The sequence below is a fragment of the Calonectris borealis genome, chromosome 20 (genome assembly GCF_964195595.1).
Source record: "Calonectris borealis chromosome 20, bCalBor7.hap1.2, whole genome shotgun sequence".
In the NCBI taxonomy this organism is placed as follows: domain Eukaryota; kingdom Metazoa; phylum Chordata; class Aves; order Procellariiformes; family Procellariidae; genus Calonectris; species Calonectris borealis.
The window spans coordinates 13,810,715-13,835,681 of NC_134331.1; the positions used below are offsets into that span (position 1 = coordinate 13,810,715).

The following is a 24,967-nucleotide window of genomic DNA, read 5'->3' on the forward strand; positions in this document are numbered from 1 at the left end:
GGGCTGTTGGAGCGGGGCAGGAATGCACATGGGCCGCGTAGAAAACCACCGCCATGTCTTTATTTGCTGCTTCACAACGGCCCGAGGCGTTTGCAGAAGGCTGGTCCTGGGCCAGTCGTGGGTCTGGGGGGGACTGGTTTGGACTGGCCCCCCAGGGAGGCTCCGCAGCATGCGGCTGGGCTGCGCTCCAAGGGGTCTGGAAAGATCTCTGCGGGCAGGGGGGCGGCTGCCGGGACCCCTGCCTGGTCTGGGGGCTGCTCAGGGAGGGCTTGGCCCTGGTGCGTTCGCCCGTGGCGTTGGCGGTGGGGGGGGTGCAGAGCTGGGGGCTCTGCTGGCTGCCCCACAAAACGAGGCTGTGACCCCCCCTCGGTCAGCGCGGCCCCCGGCTGCTCCCAGGCAAGGCCTTTCCGTCCCGCGGGGCTGCCGGCACAGCCCCGGCTGACGCAGGGACCGGGGGTCGGCTTCCCTGCGGGCTGGGGTGGGACCGGGCTGGCCTCCTGGCTGGAAGGCAGCCGTGGCCGAGGGTGTAGCTGTAGCCAGGGCCAGCCGGGGAAGATGTATGGCCGTGGCGGGGATGGGGGGGGTCGCAGCCTCCTATCCCCCCCGGCAGGGCCGGGCCGGGGGGGCTCAGCAGCCGCTGTTCCTGCGCATGAAGGCATGTCCCCGCACGGAATGCTGCATCTCGATGAAGGCCAGCTCCCCCACCGTCACCTCGCAGGGACCCAGCGCCTCGAAACCGCACTTCTGGTAGAAGGGCACGAGGAAATCTTCGCACATGAGCAGGGCGCGCCGGGCGAAGGGCAGGCACCGCAGGTACTGCAGGTACCGCCACAGGAGGATGGAGCCCTTGCCCTGCTGCCGGAAGGTGCGGTGCACGGCCAGCACGTGGATGTGCACCGCCGTGCCCCGCGGCTGGTGCAGGGTCAGCGCCGCCTGCCGAGGGGGGAGCGGGGGTTAGCGTGACCGGGGGGTCCCATCCTGCACGTGCCTCGGTTCCCCGCCCCGAGGAACCAGGGTCCACGTCCTCCCCCAAAGGGAGAAGGGTCCCGGTGCCATCCCCCTTCACCTCCCCCCATCATCCCTGCAGCCTTTTTCATTTTAAAATGAATGTTGTGGGGAATTACTGAGCGTATTTTTTAATAGCATCAGTAAAATTAATTAATGAGAAAGTTCATTTCCGCCAGAGCAGCCCTGTGGCAATTAGTCTTGGGAGAAGACTGGGGAGTAGCCGCAGGGCCCTGGGGAGCTTCTCCCCGTCCCCGGGCTCTGGCACGCGAGCCGGGAAGAAGAGGGTCCGGCTCTTACCTGGCTGAGCCTGTCCTGGTCCCAGAGGGAGCCGATGATGAACGCCACGAGCCGCCCTTCCACAAACCAGCCGAGGGAGAGCTCCGGGCACAGGTTCAGAAAGTGGCGGATCTCATCCAGGTGGAGGGGACAGTCCCCAGAGACGGATATAAAGGCTGGAGGGGGACGGCGGTGAGCACAGCGAGGGGGACCCAGACAACCCCCCGGCACTGATGTAGGGGGGGAAGCGGGATGTGATGGGGAGAGATGGCACGTGTCCTGCTGCCCACTTGGTCTAAAGGAGCTCTAAGGGACAGGGGGGCTGCAGGGAGCAGCTCTCTTCCTCCAGAGGCAGCCCCCCATGGCCCAGGGACCTGCTCTCGTGGCTGATTCCAGGGCTACAGCAGCGGGTGCTGAGATTCCTCCTGGCATCTCCCCGGCTGCCCTTGCCCTTTGGAGAGGAGGGAGAAATGGGCCGGGTGAGTCTGAGTGAGGGGAGCTGGGGGTGCCTGGGATGGAGGGGAGGGGAAGGTTGCTGGGGGTGCATCTCAAAGTGCCCCTGGGCAATAGGAGGCTGAGCATGGCGTCCTTCCTCCCACCTTCCCCCTCTCCTGGGCTCTGGCAGGGCTGTTTTGGGAGAGCTGCTCCCTACGCGCCTGGTCCTGCTCCATGATTGCCTCCCACCATCCCCACCCCGGGCAGCTGGGCAAGCTGGGGACCGTGGTTCTCCACCTCCTTAATCACAGCCCCCCCCACCTCGTTAGGGCCACAAGTCACGGCCGCTGGCTCCCTCCCTCACCACCCACGAGGGCATGCGCGGGGGTTTTGCCACCAAGGTGTGCCCCCAAGGAGCGTGAGGGACCGGTGGAGGGAAGGGACGGGGCAGCCCACGCCAGCGGGCGGGACCTCCCCGGGCAGCCCCTTACCTTCCCGCTCGATCTCGAACACGCTGACGGCGTCCTCGGGGCTGAGGCAGCGAAACTCGCTGGCGGGCAGCGTGTGGCGGCGCTGGCCCCCGGGCGAGCTTTGGGGGGACCTCAGGTGAGCGGGCTTCAGGAAAGGCAACGCGCTGAGCGCCGACATCCTCCTCCTCCTCCTCCTCCTGCCCTGCTTCCCACCACTCCCTCCCTTCGGGGCAGCTTCTGCCGGCTCCTGGCCCCGGCGGCGGCACAGCACCCTTTATTTCAGCCAATCTCCTCCAGCACTCTTAGCTGCCAAAAATACCTGTTGATCACACGCAGGATTAGGCTGCTTGCCACCCTTTTCCTATGCATACGTGTGTGTATATATATATACAGCAAATACCCACCCACAGTGACCCCATTGCCGCTCTGCGGTCGCTGCCAGCTGGGACTGCTGCCTGGGGACCGGCAGCCTGGCACCAGCCGTGGGCTGTAGCAAACCCACGGCCCCAGGGACCAGGGGCCAAAAGCCCAGTGACCAGCTCGGGGGTCCGGCTGGTGGGACAGAGCAGGGACGGGGCGGTTGGAGCTGGGGCAGGGGGGGCAGGCGGGGGGCTGAGCATCCTGCCCAACATCCCCCAAGCCATGGCAAAGGCAGGCAGGAGAGCCCTGGGGCCAGGCAGGCTGGGATGCGGCTGGAGGAAGCCAAGAGGCCGCAAAATAAGAATGTTCCCTGCGACCCTCTCGCGTTTGTGGTGCTGCATGGCTGTATGTGAACAAGAGGTCAGTGCCGGGCCGCCATGCACCCACCGCGGTGCCCCGGCACGGACACGTCAGGCAGCCGGAGCTGCCGGCATTTACTCCCTGTTCCAGCTCGCTCAGCGGGTAAGCGACAGAGCTCAGCCCCTGTTGGCCTCTTGGGTCACATCCACGCTCACAGACAGAGCTGGGATGGGTCCCTGGCAGGACAAGCGGGTGCCCGGAGCCACAAGCCTCGGGCATCCTGCCTGGGTGAGGTGCCCCCAGGCTTTGCCCCTGCCCCGGGAGCTTCAGGCAGCGTGATCCCACCGGGCACAGCCCGCCCCGGGACATGCCACCTGCGAGGTGGGACCCCTCGGTTCCCCCAGGAGTCATCGGCCCCGAGCCCGTCCGGCAGCACCCGTCCTGCACAGCCCAGCCAAATCCCTCAGCCTGGGTCAGAGCCTGTAGCTTCAGTCTGCCTCTGGTTTCATGTGCGAGCAAACCAAGTTAATAAATCTGGAGAGAACCACAAACTGAGGGAATAACTTCGCTAAGCACAGGCAGAAATAGTGGGAATTGTTCCCGGAGCAGTCCGTCCATCTGTCCCTGCTCAGCCCCGATGTTCAGGCAATTTGCAGCGAAGCCAGGTCATTTTTGATTATTGTTTGAGAGGTGCTGGCTTTCGCTGCTAATTATAGGCCTGCCTCCAGCTAATAGGATTTATAGAAACAAAAGCATTACCAGCACAAACATTGCGCAGGGCAGAACCGGCGCAAGCTGGGAATTTTCCATCCTGAAATGCCGAGGGCTGGGTGCTTGAAACGCCTGATTTATCCAGTCTGAGGCGAGATGGGGTGTCGTTGCGATCTGTTCTCAATGAATTGCTGGTTTGGCAGTGGATATGTATCTAAGGGACCGGGTCCGTCAGGGAGAGGGGTTTCTTTGGCAGGGAATTATTTAGCATCCCCAATGCCGGTTCTAGTCACCAAGGAGGAACTGAAATGGCACGGGGAATGGGTGGTTCATGCTCCTGGGAACCATGTGTGAGAGGAGTGAAGGGGCGGCTGAGCTGGAGGGGAGAGCGGGGTGCTGGGGGGGTTGTAGTGTTTGTAGAGCTTATTATCACATCTTCTGGAACTCCTCATCCTGCTAATTGGATTAGGGGCTCGTCCACCTGGATGAATCCCAGAGCAGGCGAGAGCGTAGGCCCTGGGCACCTAGAAAATGCAGTGGTGGTTTGATCCTGGGCGGTGCTGAGCGCCTGGGGCAGGTTCCGGGGATGCTGCTGGATCAGGCCCAGGGTTGCGGGGGTGCCAGGGCAGAGCGGCAGCGGAGTGCGGCCTCGGGCAGGGCTGGCGCTTCCGCTGCCGAGGGCAGTACGCAGCGGGAGGTTTGCTCGCCGGTGGCAGCCGTTGGGCAGGCAACTGCGCGGGAGCAGGGCTGGCCCCGGCCACGCAGAGGCTGTAAAGAACTGAGCACGGGGGCGACCACGGAGTTGGGGGGTCAAGACCTCTCGTGCGAGTGGCTGCTCGGTTCCCGTTAGAGATGACCGGGAAAGCGGAATCAGATCCCTCCAGCCATTTTTAGAAATTTCTTGAGACCCCGACCGGCAACAGCCCAGGGCAGACGTCGGTGATGGGGAAAGGCTTCTCCTTAGCTTGTTTTCCTGGTATTTTTTCCCCTCCGGCACTTTGTTCCTGGCAACCCAGGTTATGCAGCTGATATATTTGTTTGTTTTCTGGAAATGAACTTTTTGCTTTGCTTCTCAGCTCCCTGCAGATGCAAGCGTCTCCTGCGGGGGGATACATGCAGCCCGCAGAGCGCCGAGGAACCAGCCGGCCTCCCCGGCCCGCCCCCGCAGCCGACCCATGGCCGAGGGGTACAGCAGCGCGGTTACACCTGGGAAGCATCTGACCTGCAGAGGTGAAGGAAACTCGCCCCAGGTCACAGAGTAAGTGAGACCCAGCGTGAGGAGGAGAATCCTCTCTCCCTGGCTCAAGACATCTGTCTTCCATGCTCCAACACAGCCTCCTCGATATTGTTCAAGTCACTTTTACCCCAGGCTAAATTTTGTGCTGTAGCTCCTTACCAGACCTGAGACGAGCCCGACACATCTGTGTGTATGTAGCAGCGTACCAAAAGCTCCCGCTGTAATGTTTCCCCCACTCGTGTTTGTGGATTAGAGACCAAAGCATCCGCACGGTCCGTAGAGATGCTCACATGTAAATAAACAGGCAAGTTCGCAGTACTCCCCTAACGACAGATTATGAATGTCTGCCAGGATTTGGAGCTTGAATTTTTAAATGAGTTGGTAGTGAGGAGTTATTCACCCAGTTCTGAAGCTCTTTTTCTTTGCAAAAGAGCTCGGGCTCTTCCCACACCCCGAACACGGAGGGTTTCAATGGGAAGAGTCCCTCCTACCGCCAGGTTTTGATGGTGTATGTTGGAAGTGTGATGAGAGTCACAGCTCTTACCCCCACCAAAGCCCTTTTTCAGGTGAGCTCAGCTCCACGCACCGCCCTCCCTCCCCCCCGGGGCAATTCCCCACATCCCGGGACACTGGGCTGGCAGGTCACAGTGGTCTCGGGACCAGCAGCTGTCCCCAAGGCTGTCGGTACCACTGGGATGCAACAGAAACGTGGGTGCTTACCGGACGGGGACCCCCGCGCCGCTCCTCTGCCCGGCCGGCTCCAGCGGTGCCGCCTGGGAGGCGGCAGGAGAGGAGGACCCGGGGTGCTGCCTCCCCTTCTCTTCGCTGCCGCACCCTCCGCAGCCCTTGCTTATATGTTTGTTATTTACGGAGCACGTGATGACATCCTAAGGAGTTTATACCCCCGATGAAAGACAGGGAGAGGTGAGAGGCTTTAAGGTGACAAGCCAGCAAAAGGATCCCATCAGGCTTCTATTTTTTTTTAGCCCTGGCGATCCCTGCAGAGGGATAAAGCATTGAGCTGATTGCTCCGCGCTGAGTCCCCGCTGCGGGCCGGGCAGGGAGAGCAGAGGACTTGGCTAGGAAAGGAGAGCAATGCACGGTGCCTGATCCAGACCTCTCTGACGGCGTCGGGAGCCCGAAGGCAGCCAGAGGCAGCCCTGCCGAGCATGGATGAGCTTTCTTTGTGCTGAGGATGGGGAGGCTGCTGGCCGTGCCAGGCGCGATCATCCCTTGGGCTTGAGCGGTGGGGAGTTTCTCGGGGCAACCAGATGGCTTCTTGTAGGACGGGGGTCCAGACCTAAGGATTCTGTCCCAAGGAGCTTACTCCAGAGAAGCAGCATCTCTTCCCCGCGCAGCCCATGGTCCCTGGGAGCTATTACATGAGAAACTGGATGGGCAAAGCCAGCACTGTTTGTCCCCGTCAGGACATGTGTAATAAAAGGGGGATTATCCCAGGCGTGAGCTCCTAGAAAGGAAATGTCTGGGAAGGTCAGCAAAAATAATAATTAAAAAATGTTGGCATCATCATTATCATCATGAACCAGACGCAGCCCTAAAGAAGCCCGGAGCAGGAAGCAGAGCTGGCTTTGCTCCACCAGAGACATTTCCAGAAGAGCTCAGGACCGGCTTTATTTTCCAGCCTTGGGCAAAGCCACCTGGGGCTACACCCTTATCTCCCTCGTTTAAGCTGTTTTCATGGAATTGAAACAGAAATACCACCCAGCAGATTTCTGCTCTTCAGAAATGCATTTCAGAGCAACTCCCTGCCATTAAAATTGAGCCCAGCAGAGCAGAGGCTGGCCCGCGGCTGGAATAGTCAAGCAGGGATGCTGCTCTCGGTGGTTTTAGCTGGGTCCATCTCTCCCTGCCCCTACACAGCTCCAGGGGGCCAAAAACTCCATTAAACGAGAGCCACAGCAGTGTGCTGAGATTTACATATTTAGCAGCTCTCTCAGCATCTTCAAAGAGCCCCGAGCTGTCACTCCGGCCCCGCAGCCCGGCTGGTCCCTCCGCTGGGGTGCCCGCTCAGGAAGACGGCAATTATCTCCGGGTGGGATTTGCAGCGAGGGGCAATGCGTGGGAGGCAGCTGAATCACGACTGTCCCCGCCTCTGCCAGGATTTGGGAACGAAGCGACACACAGGCAGCCCAGGGGCTCCTCGGCTGTGCCGCGCTCTGCCGCCGGGATTAAGCCGCTTTTGGTGGCTGCATCAAGGGGCAGGGTCTGCCATCACGGGGGACACAGGTGGCATCAGGGTCCTCCCCTGTGTGGCACCACCAGGGAGGTTTCTCTCCCAAACTCATCTAATTACTTGCATAATTACCAAGCTGGACACTCTGCTTACATCCCTGTTTTACACCTTCCCCCAACATAGCCGTGGGGACCTCGTACCCAAGAGGGTGACGCTTTTCTCCTGGCAATGGCACAACAGAGATGGCAGCAGGGCTCTGCAGTTTGGCATGGCTGCAAGGTCAGCCGCGGGCTCGGAGTTCATTCTCCCCTGTCTCCTGCGTTTTCATCAGCTGCCGCGGACTGGCAGCATGCGAGTGTTCATCGTTGCTGTAACTTCACAGCAGAATGCGGCCCTTTGGACACACTCGGTATTCTCAGCACTTGCCAGGCTGGCTACCTGCTGCTTTTATGCCCCAATGCTCCCCTCTTGTGTTGCCAAGAGCAGTTCAAAATGGCCAGCAGGTCCTGTGAAGCCAGCGTGCCTCCAGCCTCCCCGCTGGAGCAGAGCTTTGGGTGCGGCTTAGGAGCCTGCGAGCTGATGCTCTTTTGAAATAGCAACGCAGGGCTCCTATGGACAGTGGCCAGACCCCAGCCCCAGGCTCTAAAGAGACCCTAGAGGGGCTGCTTCTGCTCTGTGCTCAGAAATGGTAATATAGGTATAATATATAAAATATGCAAATATACACATATGTGGATTTCCTCTGGCATACTCCTTTTGCCCCGCCGGTGCAGCTGATGCCTCTTCTGTGAGGGCGCAGGGCTGAGTCCCTCCGCAGACAGTCACAGGGAGCTGGGGAAGGGATGAAAGGACGCTGCTTCACCATTATTTGGGATCCCAGTGACGGTCAGGGGAAACAGGCTTTGAACACTGGCTTTGACTGCCTGCTTTGACCTGTACTAGATAAACATGTGCCTTTGCAGGGCTGGTGTGTCATGTTACGCCTCTACGTGGGCCTTTGAGGAAAGAGTACAAATAGTCTGGGGGACAGTTTCACCCATGTCTGCTTGGCCATGGCAACCTCAGCCAAAAGCAGGCGGCAGGGGACCAGGACGGGCCGGGACCTCGTTTCCCCCCTCCCTGGAGCCCAGGCGCTGGCGGTGATGAGCCGCCTTTCCTTCTCTGCTGGGCTGTGCAGTGCGTAACTAGGTCATGGCCACGCACAACACGATCCCGGGAGGAAGGAGGATGGGGCTCAGCGGGGGCTCCTCTGGGAAGAGAGGGCCGGGCGGGTGGGAAGGGGTCTGGCAGGAGGTCGCAGTTTAGATCCAGTTCTGACTTTGGGACGTGGCAGTTGGGTGAGGTGTCGCTGGGGCATCCTGCGTCTTACAGCTCTGCAGGAGCTCTCCTGCCTGTGGTCCAGCCCTGCCACGCTGCTGGTGGGAGCCAGCGTGACCCCATGGAGATGGCTGGGGCCAAACCCTGCATCCCCGAGCAAGGCTGGGCCTGAACCAGCCCTGTCAGAGGATTTGTAAGGTCTTGGTCTCAGAGAAGAGGATGAGAAAGTGTGGAGGAGGATTGCGCTTGCGTGAAGTTACATGTATACAAGGTGCCGCGACTGAGGACGTTTGTGGGGAGGCCAGAGGTGTTTGATCGGGGCAGCACAAGGAAGGAGGGAAGGGCCGGGTAATGCTGTGCAGGATGGGGGCACTGGGGCTGCCGGGGGCCCCCTCGCAGGGGAGAGGCTTTCCCCTGCCCGCCCAGCCTCGGGAGGTTTGCTGGGCTCACCGGGACGGGACGAAAGATTGCCATACGCTGCATCACTTGCTAATATTTCCGCTCCCTGACGTGATCGGGACACGGCGATTCCGGCTGAGCTGTTTGCCTGCACGATGGCGATGAACTCCCGGCCTGTCCCTGCGGGAGGGTCTGGAGACATTCCCCGGGAACCGAGCGGCAAGCTCTGCCCCGAGCCGCTTTTTCTGAAGGCACCGGCTCTTCGAGCAGCTGGCGGGGGCGGCGGAGGAACCCGTGTGCCTCCGCAAGCAGCGACAGAAGAAAGTATTGGCAGGATGGGCCGGGAGGAGCTGCACAGCAGAGCAGAGGGTGCCGAGAGCCCTCCTGCCTCCGGGCGAGGGGCCCCGCCAGCCGCCCCAGCCCGGCGGGCTGCCCCGGCTGGGTCAGCAAACCCGTCCCGTCCTCTCCCCGCGCCGGGCCGGGAGCCGCCGGGCCGGGCCCTGCGCGGCGGCGGGAGGCGGCAGCCCACGAGAGGGCACCAGAGCCCGCGGCACCCCGGGCACCACCCGGGCATCCCCGGCACCCGGCACCCCACGGCACCCTGGCACCCGGCACCCCCGGGCACCCCGGCACCGCCCGGCACCCCAGCACCCAACACCCAGCACCCCCGGGCACCCCGGCACCCCCCGGCACCCTGGCACCCGGCACCACCCGGCACCCGGCACCCCCCGGCACCCCGGCACCCGGCACCCCCGGGCACCCCGGCACCCCGGCACCGCCCGGCACCCCAGCACCCAACACCCGGCACCCCCGGGCACCCCGGCACCCGGCACCCCCCGGCACCCCGGCACCCGGCACCCCCGGGCACCCCGGCACCACGGCACCGCCCGGCACCCCAGCACCCAACACCCAGCACCCCCGGGCACCCCGGCACCCGGCACCCCCCGGCACCCTGGCACCCGGCACCCCCCGGCACCCCGCAGGCACCCCGGCACCTCCCGGGCATCACCAGCACCCTGCGGGCACCTGGCACCTTGAGGGCATCCCCGGCACCCCGATACCCTGCAGGCTTCCAGTACCTCCCGGGCATCCCAGCATGCTGCGGGCATCCCAGTACTGTGCAGGCATCCCCAGCAACTTGTGGGCACCCAGGCACCCTGCAGGTATCCCCAGTACCCGACAGGCATCCCAGTATCCAGCGGGCATCCCGGTACCCTGCGGGCATCCCAATACCCTGCAGGCATCCCAGCACCCTGTGGGCACCCCAGCACCCAGCAGGCACCCTGGTACCCTCAGGCATCCCGGCACCTGCCCCCTAACCCCCATAAGGCCCCCATGAGAGGTGCACCCAGCACCAGCTGGGTCCCAGGGAGGAAGGGCAGGTCTTGCTTTTCACCAGTATCTTGGCACAGAGGCAGGTGAGGTGCTCAGATCCCATGAGCAGCTTGCTTGGGGGGAGGATGTTCTCCTGCAAAGAGAGTAAAGGCCAATGCTTCCCGAAACAGCCTAACACCGGGAATTGTCCCTAAATGGAGGGGGCGCTGGTTGATGTGTGTCACTTTGCAGAAGTCCTGCATGTTCAAGACCTCCTGCTGAATCAGGCTCATTCGCCGAAAAAAATCATGCACGCACAATGCTTCTTGGGTTTGCCTCAGTATTTTGCAGGGTGGTCTGATTTGCTGAGGTCCCTCAGTGGAGATCCGGGCAGCCTGCCTTGTTGAATGGGAGCTGCTCCTTTCGACACCCAGGGACTGTAACGTGCCCAAAGCACATCAGTGTTGTGGCAGTCCAGGCCCCGAGCTGTTGTGTCCTGAAAAAGAGATGAGTTCTCCTTCAGTGCCACTTCCCAATGGAAGCACGTCAGAGCCCCAGCTGGGATCACAGTGCAAAAGCACACCCGGCTCAACTCCTGCTAACGAGCAAAAGCCCTGACTTCTCCCCATTAAAAACCCCCCGCCATGAGCCTGGCCAGTTGTATAATGTGATGGTTTGCATGGCTATTTGTGGCTACCTGAAGCCCCACCGCTGCTCTTCAGCATGTAATTGCTCTGAAGAGGGACAGTTTCCATCTACACACACAATTATGCCCATTACGTGTATCTATATTTTATTAGCGGCTGTTACGACGTACATTAAGGAGACGATGAGAAGCATCACGGCGCTGGATAAAGCTGTGCTTTGAAACCCAGAGAAGAACATGTCACCAATTCCAATGGAGCCAGAGGGCACCCTCTCCCCATCCCAAAGGCCTGATCCTGCTCCCACAAAGGCACGATTCCCCCCGGCTTCAGAGGGAGGGAGGCCAGCACCTCGCCCCCAGCTCCAGGTGGGCTGGCTGTATGCCCGGGGGGAGATGCGCCGCGCTCCCCGCTCCAGCACCGCAATGGTCGGAGGGTGAAATCCTCGTGCTGGCGGCATTCCTGGGCTGCCTTTCCGCTCCCCACCTCCCCCGCGTTGCAGAGGTCATGGCTTGCAGACGAGGTCTGTACTCCCAGAAGCACACCCCTGTAAGCAGCTGCATGGCCAGGCACTGAACGGATATCTCAGCTGTCTTTCCCCGAGGGTTTGCTGCTATTTCCCCACCCAGTGGTCCCTTTCAGCTCTATTCTGTTCCTTATCCCTGGGGGGGATGCTGAGAAATGCTCCGGCGGGGAACCACACCAACACGATGCCCCTCTGATTAAAATGGTGCTGTAGCAAGTGGTTCCATGCTGGCGTGGAGGTCGGGCTGCCCCGGGCCCAGGGGAGGGCAGGCGCTGAGGGTGCTTGCACTGCCCGCAGCTCCCTGATTCGGAGGCAGGACGCGAATAGGTTGCACTCCACCATCACTTCGAGCCTCCCGCTGCCCTGCCGCCCACACCCGGGGATAACCAAGGAGCCGGGCAGAGCTGAAACGCTGGCCGGCTCCCAGCGCAGCCCTCACCCACCACCACCCGTCTGCCCCAGCTGCTTCCCAGCGGCTTCCCAGGGTTTTAGGGCCATTTGCAAGGTTGGAAAATCCCAGCAGGCCTGAGGAGAGGGTCCCTGCTCCCTCCTGGGGTGGTGAATCCCAGAGGTGAGCACAGGCAGACCTTTATCCCGATGGCTTTTCCTAAAAGGAGAAACCTTGGAAGGAGCAAGGACAGCCAGCTGGTTGATCCAGCGGAGGCAGAGCAGCCCTGCGTTGGTGGGAGGGAGACGGAAAGAGTCAAAGCACTGCTCTGCCGCTCCTGGGGTTTCTCCTGCACAAAAAAAAGTCAGGCTTGGGGCCTTTTCCTGATATTCCAGCCAGCGCTGCACAGGTGGGGAGATCCAGGGAGGGAAGAGGCAGGGTAACTGGGTAAAGGACAGGCAGCAAAGGCTGTTTTGGATTCCTTCAGCCCTTCGCCTGCCAGAGCAGCGGCACCCGCTCAAGAAACCATTTTATTTCAAAAATCCCTCCAGATAGAGGGGAAAAAAAACCCATTAGAGTCACTGAAACCAAATATATAGCTCATTTGCACAGCCTAATGAGGGCTTCTAGCAGCCATAAAATCAAGACCGGGCTTTGCTGTTGGCTGGCGAGCGCGTCCCAGCAAAGAGCAGTGCCGGGTGCCAGGGGGGACCCCCACCCCATGCCCAGGGCGGCCATCTCGGCAGGGCAGGGAGGGGCCAGGGGGGGTGAGGGGGGCTTCGTACCCCCTCCTCGTGCAGATACCCGCATCGGGGTTGCAATGTCGAGGCTTTTTATGGCAGAGGCGCACACACTTCTGGGGCGAGACCCATCGACCACTCCAGCTGAACACGAGGGCTGGGGACATCTCTGCCACCCCATGACCAGGGACCCGGGGATGATGTGGTGTAGCCCCCCATGACCAGGTCCGCGGGGTGATGCAGCGCAGCCCCCCATGATCGGGGACCCAAGGATGATGCAGCACAGCCCCCCATGACCGGGGTCCCCGGGATGACGCAGCGCAGTCCCCTGAGACCAGGTCCCCAGGATGATGCAGCGCAGCCCCCCATGACCGGGGTCCCGGGCATGATGCAGCGCAGCCCCCCATGATGGGGGTCCCCGGGATGATGCAGCGCAGCCCCCCGTGACCGGGTCCCCGGGATGATGCAGCGCAGCCCCCCATGATGGGGGTCCCCGGGATGATGCAGCGCAGCCCCCCGTGACCGGGTCCCCGGGATGATGCAGCGCAGCCCCCCATGATGGGGGTCCCCGGGATGATGCAGCGCAGCCCCCCGTGACCGGGTCCCCGGGACGATGCAGTGCAGACCCCCATGACCGGGGTCCCCGGGATGATGCAGCGCAGCCCCCCGAGACCGGGGCCCCGGGATGATGCAGCGCAGCCCCCCGTGACCGGGTCCCCGGGATGATGCAGCGCAGACCCCCATGACCGGGGTCCCCGGGATGATGCCGTCCAGCCCCTCATGACCGGGGTCCCCGCGATGATGCCGTCCGGCCCCCCCGGAGCCCGGGTCCGGACCCGCCCCTCCCGCCCCTCCCGCCCCTCCCGCGCGGTGGGCGTGGCGCGGGGATGGGCGTGTCCCCGCCGAGCCCCGCCCCCTGGCCGTTACTTGCGCGCGGCCCGCACCACCCCTCCCCTCCCCCAGCCTGCGCCGGCGGCCGCGCGCTCTCCCGCTCTCCCGGCGCCATGGCGGACCAGCCCGCTGAGGCGGCCCCGGCCCCCGCCGCCCCGGCCCCCGCCGCCGCCCTGCCCCTGCCGGCCCCGCCGGGCGGCTCGCAGCGCCTCCTCTTCTCCCACGACCTGGTGTCGGGCCGCTACCGCGGCTCGGTGCGGTTCGGCCTGGTGCGCCTCATCCACGGCGAGGACTCGGACTCGGATTCGGAGGAGGGCGGACGCGGGACCGGCGGCGGCGCCGCCAGCTCGGGAGGCTCCGAGTCGGGAGGCCCCGGGACCGGCGGCGCGGAGGAGGGCCGCGCCAGCCCGCTGCGGCGGGGCTACGTGCGGGTGCAGTGGTACCCGGAGGGCATCAAGCAGCACGTCAAGGAGACCAAGGTAACGGGGCGGCCGCGGGCACCGCCGAGGGGGGCTGCCCGCGGCCTGGCTCGGCCTCCGCGCCCCTGTGCGCCCCCCGGGGGGCCTGGCTCCGGCTGCGGGGCCGGGGCTCCGCCTTGGCGGCCTCCCGGGGCAGGGGCCTGCGCGGCCTGCCGGTCCGCGGGGCTGCCGGCCGGCTCCCTCCCCCGCGGGCTCTGGCGTGTGGCCGCTCTGCAGGCACCTGAAGGGGCTTTTGCGCCTTTTCCCGTATTACCCCCGTCCGTGCCCGCCGGTGGCGGCGAGCAGCGGTCTGAGCGCGGGGAAGGTGGCCGGTGACGGCCGGAGGTGGAAATCCCTTCTCCCTTCCTTCGTCGCGCTCCTTCGGGAAGCCCGGCGCGGGTGCCGCCGGTGGCGAAGCACGGCTGCCTCGCCGGGGCGCTGGGATTTCATGGCATGAGGAGAGGCCTGCCCGTGAAGGTGGCTTGAGCGAGCTCCCCGACCCCTCGCACTCGCTGGGGGCGCGGGCCAGTATCTCTGCCTTTCTGGGACAGCGTCGTCATCGCCTGCGTTAGGGGAGCCGGCAGCCGGATAGGGAAGCCTCGACTAGATCAAGATTTCGGCGGCGAGTAACCGTGGTTTGGATGTGCCCTTGTTTACGTGAGCGCTTACCCCCCGCCGATGAGGCATATGTAAATCTGTGACCTCTTAATTATGTCTGAGGAGCCACAAGGTGCAGGTCTGCGTTAGAATATTCCCACTTCCCGAAGTTCATCTGGCTGGGGTTTCGCACAGACTGGCTGACAGTACGGAGACAAAAGCGAGCGAGGGGGCACTGTGATATAGCACAAAGGGGCCTGCGAGGAATGGGCGTTGCACTGAGCAAAACGGGCGGCCTGCGCTGTCCTTGCAGCGGAGCGGGTCCGACTGCTCCTCGGGGTTGGCAGGCGAAAGCGGGAGGCTTCTGGTATGCCGTCTGCTTTGCTCGTTCAGAAATGGCCCCGTACGCCAACGGGGAGAGGGGAGACTGAGAGGAGGAAAGGTGTGTTGCAGTCCTACAGGCATCGGTAGGACTGCAAGTGCTAACAGAATGAGCTAAATTTAGATGGTAGTGTCATTAGGCACGTGACCGGTTGGAGATAAGGAAAATGAAAACAGGTATTCAGAAAAGACATTGCCATATGATATATTTCTACCTTAAAAAATAAAAGCCTTCTTTCTCTCAAGACGCACAATTCAATCACTCCAGCCTTCCAATAAAATCTTCGTGTGCTGTTGCAGCGAAAATTTGTCCCAAGTTGAGTGTGGTTTTCAGCATCTAAACAAAGCTGCCTCAATTTGGGTGAATAAACACAGGCTTAGGAGTTGTTATTGGGTTCCCAAATCCAGAAGTATTAGCTCTGACTTTAGTCGCTTGGTAACTGTACCCTTTGCAATGTTAGAAAAAGCTATACTGGGGAGGATCAGAAATCAAAGACAGTTATGTAAATAAACGGTCGGTCTATCTGTCCTTTTCGTGGTGCTTCTCCTCTGGTGTAGGCGTCTGTACCACTCGGATAATAGACCCTGGGGAGAAGTTTCCTAAGTGCTTGAGGAATTTAGGTGTACTTATCATATTGATTTTTCCATTTGAAAAGCTGCCCACTTACAAAATTAAGAGGCATTGTGTACAATCTGTGCTGCAGCTCGGGGTTGCTAAAAACAAATCTGATGCCATTGGAAATATGTTGCGGGGCTTACAATTTTGTGGTTATAATCAGGTTTTTTTAGCTGTCTGCTGACCCAGCCCTTTTTGCGTTACACCGATGTGTGAGAACCAGCCAGGTAAGCCTGACGTGCTTGTCATTGTCCATGCTGGGAGCAGTACAAACCGTCGCACCACGTGGTTGTCCTGGGCCTGAAGTTTGTGGGCTTGTGGGTGCTGTTGCCTGCTGTTACCTGCAGATGCATCTTTTGGCTGTGACTCTGACGCTCTAGCATCTTTGGCTGTGAGATTCTTGTTTGACACTCTTAAAAATGTTAACCTGGTCGCAGCCAAACCATAGATTCAAGAGGGTGCAACAAGCCTTCTATTTCCTTTTATTACCTTTTATTTCGCTGAGCTCTTAATTTTGCAATGGGCAGAGGTGCTCCTGGGGCCAGCGCTTTCACTAGGCCCATCTTCTGCCATCGTGTGCCTGTTTTGTATTTTAGATCCTGCTTTCATGTAGAAGGCTGGGTGCCTGTCTGTCTCGGGTTTGTTGAGCACTTCAGGATCTATGAACCCTGGCGCACATATTGGATAGAGCGAGTGTGTAACTGAGGAAGGGGAGAAATAAAGTTGTTGCAAGTTTTGAGGATAGTGAAACAGCACCTTTGGCTCCTGGTGCAAAGGTCAAAAGCAGCTTTCTGTACCCAATTACAATCCTAGAGCTTTCCTGTCTTTTCTTTAAACTATGGGCGGTTGAGTAATTGTTTTTTTCAGCTAGGCAATAGGTAGGCTAATCACTTTTGCTGTTGCTTCTAGAAGTTCAACGCTTGCTGTTGCTCTTTCCTGTTGGAAATGGTAGGCAGGCTGCCACTTAAACCCAAGCATACTATTACTGATGTTAATAAGTAATAGAAACTTTCTTTTGAAATAGAGCTAGCGTTTGGTACAAAGCCCCACTAGCTCCTCCAACCAAATAAATGGTTTATCCGAGTGCATTCCTGCCTCTGATTCCCGTATTGATAGTCATTAGCAGTATCATGAGAATGATGTGAATAAAAGAGCCAGGATTTCTTACCCTCTGGCTCCGTGTGCTCCTTTCCTGCCTTCCCTGACCACTTTCCCCATTCAAAACACTGGGAAATCATTGTTGCTGAATATTGGAAAGCCCAGGCAGTCCTGGAAGCAGAAAGCTTCCCTTGCTGAATATGTTTGCCATCCATGTCTTGCCTGACCCAACAAACCTGAAGAGCAGTTCCTCTTCTATGGCTAAAGCCATCTCTTGTCTTCGTGCTACCGCTTGAGTGCTAGAGGTAATTTGCAGCTCAGACTGTGAAAGTACTGCAAACTGGTGTGAGCACTTGATGCTTTTTCTAACAAATTAGCAGGAGTACTTGAGACCCAGCTGAATTTTAATTTCAGGATTTCTCAGCTGTAGGTTAGCATTCCTGCTGCACACTTGAGCTGCCTTTGGGAACTTTACAAAAATGCTCGAACATACCAGATGTTAGTAAGGCTCATAGGGTGCTTTAAAATGCTGCTGCCCTTCCTCCTGCCTCTCACCTGAAAGCCTCAGAGCTCTCTGCCACCTTTAATTTTCACAAAGCCTGCGCGAGGCAGATATGCCTCTTCTGCAGCTGGGGGAAATGGAAAGTGCAGGTGTTGTATTTCAGCACCTTATCTGAAGGCCTTCAGCCAGCCAGGGCCAGGCTGCTGAGGTCCCTGCCGCCTGCTCCGAGCCTGCCTCGGGGAGCGAACGCTTGCGCTAGCGTCTTGGTGTGATGCTGTGGTATGCACGCGCGGTGCTGACTGATTTACGTGTAGGGGACCCTATAGGGCCCCACGATTGTAGTAAGAGTCAAGGCGCAATTTTTTTTTTTAAGTTTTTAGCAGCCTTCTGTTTTGTAAGGTCCAGAATACAACTTGGTTTGGGTGGCATTCTTACTGCATTCAGCTTTGCTTTGGAAATGGATTCAAACTACCAAAGCTCGTCAGGCATAATCGAGTGGCTGATCAGTTTGAGGTTAGCTGGAAATTATCTGATGTTATCTCCACAAGTCTGTCTATGAATTCAACTCTGCTTCATCCCACACAGCGCTTCTGTTCCGTCCCACCCTTCACTGCTATAATTTCTTGACCTCAAATATCAAGTCATGACTATAAGGTTGCAGGAGAAGTTTCTGAAGATGTTATGCTCGCATAATTTCAAGATTTTAATGAATATTTTATTTCTTGTCTGAATTCTGCCATGTAGTTGCTGCCGTGACCTAAACTTTTAAGTTGCGATCTTTTTGTGCTTATACTATAGGAGAAGGAAGTATTTCCTTTTACTGTAGGTCTGTGTTTTCCCTCTCTCTTGCTTTACAGCCACTCTCAGCCCTCACTGCTGGGATCCCAGCCCACCAGCCTGCTCTCTTCAGATGTTAATCCTTGCGAGTGACTCTGTGGAACCTATTTGCAATTGAGGGGTGAAAGCAGAGAGCCTTAAAAATCTGCCCTCTTCAAAGCTGGCAAGGCGTTTGCCATCTGAAGTGCGGCGATGCAGCGTGGGTAGGCTGCAGCAGGTGAAGAGGACAGCTCTGCCTTGCAGGGGCAGGGTTCTTTCGGGAGCCGTGAGGAAATGCTGGTCACAGTGCAGAACTCTAGTTTTGTTGCAGCACACAAGTTCAGTGCCCATAAACTACTAACACTGGGTATTATTGCGTGAGGAAGCTGTATTTAACTCTCTTCTTGCATCTGACATTTCAGTTAGTCTCCCAGGGGGGTTCTTTGAAACCGCCTGATGTTTGTAGCCGTTAGAGACAGGAGAAGAGAAAAGGCTTACTGGAATTTTTGCAGTTATGTGTAAAATAGAACCACTTTGATGGGTGACCTTCCTGTCCTATATCTATTGCAAGGCTACGTACCCTTGAGTCGATTCCCCATTTTACTTTCATTTGTTTGGCTCTTGCAATATAGACTTGGGGATCATCATTAATATTTTAGTGCAAAAGTGGAATCTGGCACAACTCACAGTATGGAAATCTCAGGAGTACTAAGTAGTGTACACTACTACTGTATGGAGAGTTGCTTTGTATACAGCGTGCAGAGTGAATTGATAATTCAGGAGTTGCAAGTGGCCACCTGGGCTAAGCGATTAATTATAACTATTCCAAATCTAGACAGGAGTGTTATTTTTAAAGTGGATGAAACCTCTCCCCAAGCAAGCAGTTTTTGTGACGTGCTGTCTTCCAAGGCGCGCTCACTTTCAATGTGCTGGTATAGTTTAAAAAACTAAACCAGTAATGCTCTTAGGACTAGTAAACAAACTGTCGTGCACTAAAAGCTTTAGAAGGAACCAATCAAAGCCTGTGACAGGCTTTGAAATACCTGTGTGAGTGAGGCATTTTGCTGCAACTTTTTCACACAAGTTCTTCCTTTGCTGATGTGATGCAGCTCCAGTGCAGACTTCAGAGAAGCGGCTTTAAGCAATTTTATAAAGTGACTTTATTGGCCGAAGATTCTTCATTGAAGATAAATGGCAGAAGCTTTGACAGATGCTTTTTGGGCAAGGTCTTGCTTGCTTATGGCAGCTGTCCTCAGCTCCTCTCTTCAGAGGAAAGACACTATTTTTAATGTTCGGCATCTGTGTTGGTGCTGGGAAATAATTGGCGTTTGCGAAGCTAAAAGCCTCCTCTTGTTTGACTGTTTAATTACTTGGGGGATTTCAAAGGCTCAGAACATGAATGACACCTTCCTAAATGGTACTTAGGAAAAACCTGCCTCATTCTTTCCACTCTGCTGTTACCTCCCACCATGTGCTGGGGTTTTGCTCAAATGGGTCATTGTAAGCACAGGAGCTGATACTTTCATCTGAAATCTTTGCACTTACTTTTGAGGATGTCAGTCCCGAGTTTCCTGGAACTGAGAGATGCGAGATGATGGCTTGGGTTTCTTTCTTCTTTTTATGTTGTGCTCTGGAGCACTTGACCTGGAACTCAGTTCAGGCTCTACCTTGCATATCTGGTGTGTCCCACTCCTGAGACCTTTAGACCTGTGACAAGTTAGGAGAATGCTAACTCCCTCTTCTGGAACAAAAAACCCCAAACCATAGGGAGACTCCATGGTAATGTTTGAGTTTTTTTTCTGTTTCTATTGGCTGTTAGGCTCCTAAATAAATGTGTGCCTGTTTGTGTCTGAAACCAAAATATTCTGCTAACTTGAATTTGTGAAGTTAACAAACTTCAGCAGAAGTCAGTTTCTCTTAATGGTAAGGTCCTGGGACTGGATGGGGGATTTACCTTTGGCAGATATTGATAAGGTTTTTTTCTTTCTGAATGGTAAGTGTTTCAGTGAAGGGAGGAGGAGACTACGTGGGTGATAGAGCGATAAATATTGTAAGGGGTGATTAGAAACATCAAACACTATGAAAAACATGGTTTTGGCAGTAGAGGTGGTGGGGATTGCTGATGACTGTAATAGCTGGAGCGCTTTCAGGTGTGCCTGAGTTTCTAGCTTTTAGTTTTATTGCTCTTTTTGGTCTACACTGAATGAATTGCGTGGAGGATCCTGTGCCCAGGGTGGTAAGCCAGAGCACACGCAGCCCGGCTTCGTGCAGGTAGGTGTGTTGTGGGCTCGGCTGCGTTTGTTGATAGAGAGTGTCTCTTACTGTGCATTTCAGGATTATTCTTACCTACCTTGTGCATTTGACTGTGCGTATGCAGTCACGGCTGCTGCGCTCCCTGCCCCAGCCTTTGGGGAGTGCTCGGGCAGGCAATGGAAGTGGCCCACGTAGAAACTGTGGACGTTTACTGGGCTGAAATCTTCAGAGCGTGGTGTAGGTGGAAACAAACGTATTGATGGTGGGTGTGGACTTGATAACTGTATCTTGGATATGTGCTTGTGCAGGAGAGGTAAGGGCAAGTACAGGTGATGTTACATTTGTCTTCTGCCCTTAATTGTGTAGGCTTTAAAGCAGCTTAATGGAGAGAAAGATCCAATAAGCATCTGTAGCTGGAATTCCTCCCTCTTACAGAATATGACATGTAGGTCGAGGCCAAAAACATGAGTTGAAAGCAGCCAGATTTTAAGACTAAGAAATCTGTATCTCTGTACATTAGACTGTGCTTTTGGGGTTGTATTTTAAAGAAATGGCATCACCTTTATGCTTTGTTCATCCTTCTCCATCAGTCAGGTGTGTGTTGTACCAGAGAAGCCCTGTGACTCTGGAGGGGCTTGCAGTGCAGTTCAGGTTATGGAGAAGACTTAAGCTAAATAGCATTGATGCCTGTATGCTGCGAGCTTAGAGCGCGCACCATGTATCTACTGCCCTCCTGGTCTAAATTTTAACAAATGAATAGTTAGAGATGCGTAGAAGCAGTGTCTAGAGCAGTATCTTGATGAGATTCTGTAGTTTTGGGGGGTTTTTTGGAGATGCTTGCTTTATTAGCTTCTAGCATGAGGTAGGAGGTTGCTTGGGTATATAAGGGGAGCAGGTGGAAGCCAAGATAAGAAATGTTTTCTGTGCAAATATTCTGAGATCTTGAAAAACTGGGCAAATTATTTAAGATGTAGCTTGATGTGTCCCACTTTCAAGGGGTTTGAACAACCACCTCCCTGCAACATAGAGATGTTGGATGCTCTAGGTAGGTAGTTAGGCTTTTTTGTGATTGCAAAGCTGAATTTGTTCCCTGCTTTTGCCATTGTCTTTAAAATCATGACCTCTGTTTCTTTCCTCAACAGCTGGTGCTGTAACGCTTTGTGAAACGAATGGGCAGTGTGAAGGCTGTTGGTAGGAGGTGAGACCAAGGACCTGCAGGAAAGCAGGCCAGGAGAGGACAGGAGCACTCCATATCTTACTGTAGCTTCCAGGCCAGGAAAAATTGTAATTCACGGGAGTAAATTTGAAACAAGGAGACCCCGCTCAGCTTGCATTTGCAGTGGTATCACTTCACAGCCTCTGGTTACAGTCTCTTCTAGAGAAACTAGGTAGCTATGCCCTTGGTCCATTAAGCAGCATTGGTTTTGTACCATAACATTGCAACGGCGGTACCGTGTGGTTCTGTATTCAGCACCCATCAAACACAGCCTCGGTGGTTTGTTCTTACCGCTGCCTGTAAAGCTGTAAGCTCTTCTGCTTCTGCAGGGAGGGGTTTGGAAGCTGCCAAGTGAAGAGGGCTAATCACCAGCTGAAAAGATGAGGCGCTTAAGGCTTTTAACTGTGTTTCTTAGCCCAAAGCTGGGAGTTCCTGGTGCATCATTCCTGTTGAAATGACTGGGTACAGTTTTCATTCGTCGGTGGACAATGAGCCTTCTGCTTAGTGAAATACACTAATACTGGGAGAGCTGGAATTAGTTCCATCACGACTGATTTATTTTTTTACCTACTTTTGAAAGGATATAGCTTCTTTGAGAATAAAAGAATTTTGTGTATGAATCATTCTTGTTGTAAGAAATGGTGCTGCTTCTCTGCTGATAAGGATACTTAGCAAGTAAGTAGCACTTTTCATCTTCAGAGCCTTTTCTGGGCTCTGATGTGGCAGTGCCTCTTTGGCTGTGCTGTTGGAAAGGTGACAAAAACTTTCCCCCTCAGGTGGCTCTGGGTAATGCAGCCTGCATCAGTGCTGCCAGGCCCCGGCGTCGTCTTCCTGGTGTGCGCTCAGTGCCTTCTCTGACCCTTTCTGATCAGGGCTGGAGAGCGTGAGCTGCCTGGATGGTGGAAAAACTTTCGACGTTCCTCAGTGCAGTTATGGCTAGGGACTTCTGTCTGGGCAAACGAGTCTCACCCCGAACCGTAGTACATTGGTTATTCGGCATATGCGTAACATGGGACGCTTGGAAACTGGATGGCATACTGTATCTCTTGCTATTGAGGAACTCGAGTGTGATTTGATTTTACTCACGAGTAGCGAAACTAAGTAACCTAGCATTTTTAAAAATTAGTTTAGGTACAAATCTAGTGAGCTGTGGGTTTTGCAAGGCTGGGTTAGAAATGTAGTCAGTGAAGAGCAGCCTAGATGTAGGCTGTCAACTTGCCTCATAGCGGTGTTTCTAGAATCGAGTGGGTGTTTCGGGCCTCTTGGCTCAAGATAGATTGTTAAATAACTGGTCCTAGATCCCAGCCCTCAGTGGAATTGTTGGCAGAAGCTACGCCGAAACACACTTGGAGCTTGAGTAGCGCTCTGATCAGCAGGGAGCCTTTGCGCTTCCCTTCGCCCGGCCTGACTCCAGATGGGGCGAAAATGGGCGCTCCTGCCTCACCTGCTGGGGGAGAGGGGTCGGAGGTCTCGGCCCCTGCAGCGTGGGGCTCTGCTGCCCTGCCGGCTGCTGCCCGGCCCGAGTGGCCGGTGCTGCCGCGGGCCTCTGCCCTCACACCTGGGCTTTTCAGTATTTGAGGTGAGTGTGCGTGAAGCACTGCTAATAATTTTGTTCAGCGTTGATCAGATTTCCAGCAAGGCCCTATTTGTCCTTTGGCTTTGCCCTTCTGTCTGCTTTTGAAGATGAAAGTTGGTTTTTTTTCCCTGGAAGGTGAATTATGTATCTAATCCAAGTGAATAATTCTCATGACTATTGCAAGAAATATTCATGCTTCTGTTCAGTGTCTGAGTCCAAGTTCCTTGAAACAGCATTAGTCTTCAGACAAAATAGCCACATTTTCTAAATTTAGAGTTACTATGCAGTTGTGTAACTGGCTGGAAATGGTACATAATGAACTGCCTCTTCGTATTTGTTTTGTCCTTAACACATGCGACTTCTGTCAGAAGCCTTTTCTCTGTCCTTGGGCCACAGGTTGTAAAAGTTGCTCTGGTTTCCCCTGCTGAAGTACAATCTCGTCTTAGAGAATTGTCTGTGGGCTTCAGTTTAAAGCAGAAAATGGGAGCGGGGGAGAGGGAGGAATCTCCGTCCTTCCTGGAAAACTTCTGGTTTTGTGGTTTCTGGTTTTTTTTTAAGTCTGCAGATGTGTATGATTCATTTGCTTCCTGTAAGAGGTGGACTGGCCAACAATTTGGGTATATTCCAGAGAGCTTGGGAAGCTCTTCCTAAGGAGGTGTAGTAGTATATAATGTTTCCTCCTTGGGGTATATTTAACGCAGCTTGTGATTGATGAACATAGACCTGAATTATCCTGAACGTGGAAGCTTTCTGAACTGGAGCAAACTTCACAGCATGAAGCAAGTTGCAGCCTGGATGAAGCAAGTTGCTTCCTAGACTATGCACCTCTCTATTCCTGAAATAAAGGAAAGAAGAGAGCACCTTGCAGAATTACACAGCAGGGAAGGTGACACTGCACAGGAAATACCAGAATTCCTGGCTGCTTAGGTTAGGAAGAAACTTCAGGATTTTTTTCAATACATTAATTGATATTTTATCATCCTCATGTGCCAGCTGTCAATGTTTTGAGATCTCACTTTATGTGTAAAAATTAGACAGTCAGATTCAGAGTGTGTTATTGGCTCAGTAACTACCTTTTCACCCAGAACATCTGACCTGCATAGCTGAATTGGCTTTTTTACCCTTTTGACTCTGGGGCTAGAAGCTTCCTCTGTTTAGTTTTGTGGTGTTGGGGATCGTGCTGCTACATGACAGAGAGATGTCTCATTTCGTTCACAGATGGAATCTGCCTTGTAATGGTAAAGCAAAGTGCTAAGTAGAGGGTGACTTTACTGTAATAAAATGTGTGCCGGGCAGGAACTCCCTGTCATTACTCGTGAGCGCTGCAGGCTACTACTAGCGAGGGCATCCCGAGCCGGTCCCTGCTGTCACTGCAGCAGCAGCCTGCTCGTGTATCCCCCAGGGAAGGTCTGTCATAGCGCTAACTGCTTTGATTTCTCGAATTAGGAGGCTGTCCCAATCTTGATGAGAAAATTTGTAATTTCTAGCGTAAACGTGCAAGCAGTTTACACCCATCTCTTCTTGTAAAAAGCAAATCTGGCTCCTAAATAGCTTCTTGTCTTTATACATGTGCTATTATGTGGTGAAGCACAATCATTTTCTCCCTTTTCACCCTCAGACCTTGCCAGATAGGCTTTTTCCCTGCTCATCTTGCAGCCCTTGTCTGCACCTACTCCAGCTCGCACCATGCTTTCTTGATCAGAATTGGCTCTGGCTGCCCTGATCAGCCTGGAGTACCTTGTTGAATGGCATTAATGTTTCTTTCCTGAGGCTGCTTTTATCTGAGCCCAAGTGTTAGATGAAAATTTAACACTTCCCAAGCACTTTGTATTTCACAGGAGTATTATGTGATCCGCTCTCGTATTTCTTGTTGTGTTGGGGATCTTAGAGAAAGATTGATCATTTATAGGAAATAAATATCATAAATATGGTAATTGATCTGGTCAGTGTTATGGATGTGTAAAATCTTTAACTGTAGCAGTCTTTCTGGTTTTTTCAAGTGTTGAGACTTAGAGCTTTGGAAAAAATCCAGGCTAAGTTCCTGGCTTCCTCTTAATCGTGCTGTCTGTATTTTTTCTTCTACTCTAAGTAACATAATTTAGTACGAGATTGCCATCCATAGATACTGGTTATCCTCTGGAATCTATCTGCTCTTGCACAATGGTTAAAAAAATTGAGAGTTGA

At 55.6% G+C, this 24,967-nt stretch overlaps 2 protein-coding genes across 2 annotated transcripts in view; one reads left to right on the top strand and one right to left on the bottom strand.

Moving 5' to 3' along the window:
- Window positions 1-470: 470 nt before the first annotated feature.
- Window positions 471-2,503, bottom strand: AANAT (aralkylamine N-acetyltransferase). Its single transcript, XM_075170116.1, has 3 exons — window positions 2,211-2,503; window positions 1,306-1,460; window positions 471-933 (listed from the first exon to the last, which is right to left on the bottom strand). The coding sequence occupies exons 1-3, from the start codon at window positions 2,365-2,367 to the stop codon at window positions 628-630; spliced, it is 618 nt and encodes a 205-aa protein (XP_075026217.1). The 5' UTR covers window positions 2,368-2,503; the 3' UTR covers window positions 471-627.
- A 10,863-nt stretch (window positions 2,504-13,366) lies between these two features.
- The window catches only part of UBE2O (ubiquitin conjugating enzyme E2 O), a 66,465-nt gene continuing 54,864 nt past the window's right edge, over window positions 13,367-24,967 (top strand). Inside the window, exon 1 of the mRNA XM_075169918.1 lies at window positions 13,367-13,749. Coding sequence (XP_075026019.1) covers window positions 13,384-13,749 — 366 coding nt within the window. The 5' untranslated portion in view covers window positions 13,367-13,383. The remainder of the gene's footprint in view (window positions 13,750-24,967) is intronic.